The sequence below is a fragment of the Drosophila bipectinata genome, chromosome 4 (genome assembly GCF_030179905.1).
Source record: "Drosophila bipectinata strain 14024-0381.07 chromosome 4, DbipHiC1v2, whole genome shotgun sequence".
NCBI classification, from domain to species: Eukaryota; Metazoa; Arthropoda; class Insecta; order Diptera; family Drosophilidae; genus Drosophila; species Drosophila bipectinata.
Genome location: NC_091740.1, coordinates 3,778,368 through 3,786,178, shown reverse-complemented (window position 1 = coordinate 3,786,178; position 7,811 = coordinate 3,778,368). Strand labels below are relative to the sequence as shown.

The following is a 7,811-nucleotide window of genomic DNA, read 5'->3' as shown; positions in this document are numbered from 1 at the left end:
TATTTTTGGTCAGTTAATCCGACCTACCTAATTTCATAACGATCGGTCTATTATATCTGTTACGATAGATAGCGAAACTGCTCCCGCGGCATCCGGCAACGCCGAAGTTGCAGAACCGATAGTTTAAGCTGGTGTTGAATCTCTGTTAACTCAGCCGGTAACCATGTGCGTAAGCTTTCTTTTCTATTTGACACTCGAGGGAAGCGGACGAAAAGTGAGGACATATTAATATTTAAGTTTTGATTATGAATTGTATAACTTTTAATTTGCTAGGAATTTAAAGTGCTGCTATCGCAGAGTGGTTACCGACTGTACCACTGTTAGCCCTTGCTGCCCCGTTATAAATGAAAATAAACAATTATCAACAATTATCTACACGGGCGTCTTTACTCGGGCGGCGCTAAACAACTTCGAATTCCCGCAACATTTCTTTAAATTCTTTTCTGGTGTATTCTTGGAGAATACTTGAGTCAGAGAGCGAAATCAACATGGAGATGCCTACTAGATCCGGCGGAGAAGCAAGATTGGTGGCGACATGCTTCCTCTGTGAAGTGGAGGACGAGCACGTGACAGTTGGCTGCATTGGCGCCGGCTGCGTGAGCATGTGCCATCCTAAGTGTGCTGCTCTAGAGGATGGCGGCGTAGGATGGATCTGTGCAGAGTGTGACGTAGACGTCCATGCACAGAACTCGACGTTGATCAGGACAGAAAAGCTGACCAGCCTGACGGCTGGGGACAACTACCAAAGTTACTCAGGTGGCGACCAGATGAGGATCGGAACTAATGACGTCGACGAGGCCTCGAAGGAAGCGCAGGACCTGCAGACGGAGCTAAGGTTGTTGGAGGAAGAAGATCAGTTGCTGCAGTTGCGACAACAACTTCTACATAGGCGAAAGGCGCTCATGGGCAAGCTCCCAAGGGAGAGGCTATCGGAGACTGGCCACGCAGAAAAGATGCCTGGAGCATCTAGTACACGGTACCAGAATGCTGGTACGGACACAATTGGTGAAGTTGCCGTTGTGGAAGGAAACGGCAGTACGCAGAGAGCCCACGCTGGGCCCCCATGGCTCTTTTCTACCAGTGGGGAGGACAACTCAGCTGCTAGGGTCACTAAACCTGTGGGCAGACCATCTTACGAACAATTGACAGCGAGGAAGACTAGCGTGGCTGAGTTGGTGAAGTTTTCCGGAAGGCCGGAGGACTGGCCCTTATTCATCGCAACGTATGAACAGACGACGGAGCTATGCGGATTCACGGATGCCGAGAACCTAATGCGGCTTCGGCATGCGTTGGAAGGACCAGCCAAGAACGCAGTACAAAGTCTAATGCTGCATGCGGACTGTGTTCCGCAGATAATCGCCACGCTAAGAATGCGATTTGGGCGACCCGAAATTATCATTGACTTGTTAGTGACAAGGATTAGACAATTTCCTCAAGTGAGGGAGAATAAGCTTGAAATGCTGGTTAACTTCTCGGTGGAGGTGCAAAATGTTTGTGCTACGATGAAAGCCTCCAAGTTGGACCAGTACTTAAACAACCCAGCGCTCACGCAGGAGCTAGTGAGCAAGTTGCCATCGATGGTGCAGACGTTGTGGGGAATGCACAAAGCCTCTCTAACAGTGTGTACGTTGGCAGAGTTTAGTACGTGGCTTTCGCAGATGGCAGAAGGAGCGAGCCATGTGATAGTCCCAAGTTCGTCGTCAAGAACGGAGAGAAGGGGCACGGTACATACACACACTGTGCGCCAAGGCTGTCGGCTTTGCACCCGCAATTGCAGGACCCTGCAGGAGTGTCCAGCATTCCTGGAAATGACGACCCGCGATCGCTGGAATGCTACTCGACGGTGTGGCTTGTGCTGGAGATGTTTCCAGAGCCACAAGGTGGAAAGATGCGGCGTCCCCAATCCTTGCGGAATAGATGGATGCCTAGAACGCCATCATCCCCTGTTGCATCGCGGCAGCACGGCTCCCGTCCAAGCCAGGTGCCATGCACACCGACAAGAAGGTGTGGAAATGCTGTTCAGGGTATTGCCAGTGACTTTGTATGGAAATGGTAGGCAAGTCAACACGTATGCCTTCATCGACGACGGGTCATCTCTAACCTTGATCGACGCCCCATTGCTAGAAGACCTTGGACTGAAGGGACAACCGCAGCCTCTATGTATGCAGTGGACTGCCGGCATGCACCGGTATGAGGACAGCTCGGTCAGACTCGACTTAAGGATCTCCGGCATTGGCCAAACGAAGCAATATGATCTTCGCGACGTTCACTCGATCCAGTCTCTTGATCTCCCGTCACAGTCGTTGGATATAACCCACCTGAAAGCACAACACACACACCTTCGACATCTACCACTGTCCGGATACGACTCAGCACAGCCCAGGCTCTTGATAGGTCTCAATAATTGCAAACTAGGGCGCGTGCTTCGCACCAAGGAAGGCACTACAGAAGAACCGATCGCTGAGAAGACCCGCCTGGGGTGGACGATTAAAGGAAGAAGCTCCAACAGTGTGGGTGATGACATAACCCCAAACTACCACGTGTTTCACATATGTGCATGTGAAGCTGACGAGAACAAGGAGATCTTGCGCCTGCTTGAGCAGTGCATGTGGTCGGACGGCGGCCATAGACCGGAGATGAATAGCAAAAGCGTATCCAATGATGACCAGTTGGCTATACAGCAGCTGGAGAAGAACACGAGGCGTATAAATGGCCGATTTGAAACAGGTCTGCTTTGGAGGTATAAAGATGACAAGCTGCCGGATAGTTTACCTACAGCCCTAAAGCGGGCACGATGCCTGTACCAGAAACTGACTCGCGAGCCGGAGCTTGCGAAGGGAATTCGCCGACAGCTAGATGAGTACGTGATGAAAGGATATGCACGGCCCATTACGTCGGAAGAAGCTGAGGAAAAGCCATATTGGTATCTACCTATCTTTCCCGTGCTAAACGTCAACAAGCCAGGAAAGCTTCGCATAGTCTGGGATGCGGCTGCGAAGACGGAAGGGATCTCGCTGAACACAATGCTGCTGAAGGGACCTGACCAACTAGCGCAGTTGGTACCAATACTTCACAGATTTAGAGAGAAACGTATTGCTATCGGCGGCGATATCGCCGAGATGTTTCATCAGGTCAGAATACACACAGAAGATCAGAGATACCAACGCTTTGTATTTATAGACCCATACACACAACGGAGAGAGAACTACGCCATGCAGGTAATGACGTTTGGGGCTAGTTGCTCCCCCAGCTGTGCCCAGTACGTGAAGAACAGAAATGCGGAGTCGTTCAAGAAGGAATACCCACGTGCTGTGAAGTGCATATTGGAGAATCACTATGTAGACGACATGCTGGACAGCGTCGACACGGAGGAAGAAGCTATAAGCCTCGCGCGTCAGGTCCACTACATTCATCTTGAGGGCGGATTCCTCATTCGAAACTGGGTATCGAATTCCAGAGAAGTATTAAGCGCACTCGGCGAAGGAGCACCCACGCTAGTGAGACTAGACGAAACAACGGATGGACAGACCGAGAAGGTGCTGGGAATGTGGTGGGACACGAAAGAAGATCTCATCCGCTACCGTGTATCCCCACGATATCGCCATAAAGAACTTCTCCAAGGAAGGCAACGACCCACCAAACGAGAGTTTCTCAGTGTGTTGATGTCTATATATGATCCTTTAGGGCTCATATCCTTCTACGTGATGTATGCAAAAATAATATTTCAGGAAATGTGGCGAAGTGGATGTACCTGGGATGACCCCATACCTGAGGCAGAATGGATTAAATGGAAGCGATGGCTTCGGTATATCCCGGACGTTGAGAAAATGACCATCCCAAGATGCCACATGAAGGAGTCGCTGATGGATTCAGAAGTGGAGATGCACACCTTCGTGGACGCAAGCGAGAATGGATTTGCCGCCGTGAGTTATATACGATTTCAAAATGAGGCAGGTATCCACTGCAGTCTACTGGGCAGCAAAACCAAGGTAGCCCCTCTAAGACCGACATCCATACCAAGGCTTGAACTCATGGGAGCAGTGCTTGGAGCGAGGTTGGCTCAAACTCTGGAGCTTTCACTTGGCGCGAAGCTGAGCACACGGACTTCCTGGACCGACTCGAGGACCGTGCTGAGTTGGCTGCGATCGGACCAGAGGAAGTACAAACAATTTGTAGCATTCCGCGTGATCGAGATTCTAGACGGTACTAGCGTCAAGGACTGGCGCTGGGTACCTTCCTCCGAGAACGTGGCGGACGACGCCACTAAGTGGAACAAAGGACCGGATTTCAACCGAGAAAGTCGATGGTTAAACGGGCCGAGATTTCTTTGGCAAGAGAGGCAATTTTGGCCGCTGACAGAGGCGGAAGAAGGAGACGAATCAGGAATGGAACTGAAGGCGCAATTCATCGGCGTATGTGACGGATTCACAGACGTAGGGCGCGCGACCCTCATAGACTATGAGCGGTTCTCAATCTGGACCCGTCTGCTATGGAGTACCGCAAGAACGGTATGGTGTATGAGGCGATGGAAGGCCAAGGCTCTACAACGATCGGACATCGAAAATCAGCCATCACAAGAAGATACCAGGGTCGCGGAGAGTCTTCTGTGGTCGTACGCTCAGGCGGAGTACTACCAGACGGAGATACGGTTAATCTTACAAGGAAAACCATTGAAGAAGAATAACCTTCTATACAAGCTGGGACCGTATATGGATTCCGATGGCGTATTAAAGCTGGATGAACGTGCCAAGATGATCAAGGGAAGCGACCGCATCGTACTCCCCTGCGGCAGCCACATTACGCAGCTCATCATAAAGGAATTTCACCGAAGATTTCTGCACGCTAACCACGAGACGGTGGTCAACGAACTACGACAAAGATTTTGGATACCAAAGCTGAGATCCACCCTTGCTCGGATACGACGCTCCTGCCAGCAATGCAAGAACCGGCAGGCGGCCCCCAAACCACCGCGCATGGCGGAACTTCCCTATCCAAGAGTAGCAGCCTTTCATAGGCCTTTCAGCTACACGGGTGTGGACTACTTTGGGCCTCTGATGGTTCGGGTCAGACGCAGTTCGGAGAAAAGATACGGCGTGCTCTTCACCTGCCTCTCTACAAGGGCAATACATCTAGAGGTAGCGTATTCATTAACAACTGACTCTTGTATTCTAGCGGTGCGCAGTTTTATGGCCCGACGAGGGTGCCCAGTGGAACTCTGGAGCGACAACGGCACCAATTTTCAAGGAGCCTGCACGGAGTTGCGTAGGGCGTTTGAAGATGTGGACCAGGATCTACTCTCTCGCGAGTTCACTGGACCACAGATGGCATGGAAGTTCATTCCACCCGCATCTCCCCACATGGGTGGGGCATGGGAGCGCTTGGTGCGTTCCGTGAAGACGGCGTTGGAATCAATCCTCCTTGACAAACGACCATCGGATGAGTTGCTGAGAGCCGCTCTAATGGAGGCGGAGGCGATCGTCAACTCGCGACCCCTAACATACATCCCATTGGAAGATGAGAACGAAGAATCACTGACACCGAATCATTTCCTGCTTGAAAGCTCAACTGGAAGAGGACCGACGATGGAGCCCATACCCGAAGGAGTGCAGCTCAAGAAAAGCTGGAGGGAATCACAACAACTGGCGGACTCGTTCTGGAGGCGATGGCTTCAAGAATACCTGCCAGTGATCACTAGGCGGACCAAGTGGTGCGAAAAGGCTAAGCCTCTTGTAGAAGGGGATATCGTGTATGTGTGCGATCCCGGACAGCCGCGTAGCCAGTGGCCGAAAGGAAGAATCCTGAAGGTGAACCTTAGCTCGGACGGTCAAGTGAGGAGCGCCGCGGTGAGGACCCAATCTGGCGTTTATACAAGACCCGCGACGAAGCTAGCAGTTCTATCTATCGAGAGTAGTTTGGTAGATCCCTGGCGGAATATACAAGTGGGGAGTGTTACGATAGATAGCAAAACTGCTCCCGCGGCATCCGGCAACGCCGAAGTTGCAGAACCGATAGTTTAAGCTGGTGTTGAATCTCTGTTAACTCAGCCGGTAACCATGTGCGTAAGCTTTCTTTTCTATTTGACACTCGAGGGAAGCGGACGAAAAGTGAGGACATATTAATATTTAAGTTTTGATTATGAATTGTATAACTTTTAATTTGCTAGGAATTTAAAGTGCTGCTATCGCAGAGTGGTTACCGACTGTACCACTGTTAGCCCTTGCTGCCCCGTTATAAATGAAAATAAACAATTATCAACAATTATCTACACGGGCGTCTTTACTCGGGCGGCGCTAAACAACTTCGAATTCGAATAAAGCTGCCATATAACTGAACGATCGGAAATGGTATTTGGTAAAAATACCAACTTTGGTATTTTTGAAGAAAGAAAGCTGGAACTTAGTACAGAGTATATTTTTGGTCAGTTGATCCAACCTACCAAATTTCATTAGGATCGGCAGACTATATCCTATGGCTGCCATATAACTGAACGATCAGAAAAGGTATTTGGTAAAAATATCAACTTTCGTATTTACATTATTGTAATTAATTTGTTTTATTATGATGTAATCATAAGGATCGGACAACTATATCCCATGTTTGCGATATAGATCCGGTTCTAACTGCAAGGGTTGATATACCCATGCCAAATTTCATAAGGATCGGCCGACTATATCCTACAGCTGCCATATAACTGAACAATCGGAAATAACTCAACTTTTGTGTTTTTGAAGATAGAAAGCTGGAACTGAGTAAAGAATAAGAATTTGGTCAGTTTATTCGACCTATTAAATTTTATAAAGATCGGCCGACTATATCCTATATCTGTCATATAACTGAACAATCGGAAATAACACAACTTTCGTGTTTTTGAAGATAGAAAGCTGGAACTTAGTACAGAGTATATTTTTGGTCAGTTGATCCAACCTACCAAATTTCATTAGGATCGGCCGACTATATCCTATAGCTGCCATATAACTGAACGATCAGAAATAACACAACTTTCGTGTTTTTGAAGATAGAAAGCTGGAACTTAGTACAGAGTATATTTTTGGTCAGTTGATCCAACCTACCATATTTCATAAGGATCGGCAGACTATATCCTATAGCTGCCATATAATTGAACGATCAGAAAAGGTATTTGGTAAAAGTATCAACTTTCGTATTTACATTATTGTAATTAATTTGTTTTATTATGATGTAATCATAAGGATCGGACAACTATATCCCATGTTTGCGATATATATCCGGTTCTAACTGCAAGGGTTGATATACCCATGCCAAATTTCATAAGGATCGGCCGACTATATCTTATAGCTGCCGTATAACTGAACAATCGGAAATAACCCAACTTTTGTGTTTTTTAAGATAGAAACCTGGAACTTAGTACAAGTATATTTATGGTTAGGTAATCGGACCTACCCAATTTCACAACGATCGGTTGGCTATATCTTATAGCTGCCATATAACTGAACGATCGGAATTGCATAACGATCGGTCGGCTATATCTTATAGCTGCCATATAACTGAACGATCGGAAATAACCCAAATTTATTTGAAATGACCTCGGCCGGGATCGGCCGACTATATCCTATAGCTGCCATATAACTGAACAATCGGAAATAACCCAACTTTTGTGTTTTTGAAGATAGAAACCGGGAACTTAGTACAGATTTTATTTTTGGTCAGTTAATCCGACCTACCTAATTTCATAACGATCGGTCTATTATATCTTAAAGCTGCCATATAACTGAACCATCGGAAATGGTATTTGGTAAAAATACTAACTTTGGTATTTTTGAAGAAAGAGAGCT

At 47.8% G+C, this 7,811-nt stretch overlaps 1 protein-coding gene across 1 annotated transcript; it reads left to right on the top strand.

Moving 5' to 3' along the window:
- Nucleotides 1-488: 488 nt before the first annotated feature.
- On the top strand, nt 489-6,017 carry LOC122322181 (uncharacterized). The gene has a single exon (XM_043213653.1). The coding sequence runs from the start codon at nt 489-491 to the stop codon at nt 6,015-6,017; it is 5,529 nt and encodes a 1,842-aa protein (XP_043069588.1).
- The last annotated feature ends 1,794 nt before the right edge of the window (nt 6,018-7,811 follow it).

Bases quoted from the DNA above. Each gene is read 5' to 3' on its own strand.
- LOC122322181 (XM_043213653.1), top strand. From the start codon at position 489: ATGGAGATGCCTACTAGATCCGGCGGAGAAGCAAGATTGGTGGCGACA.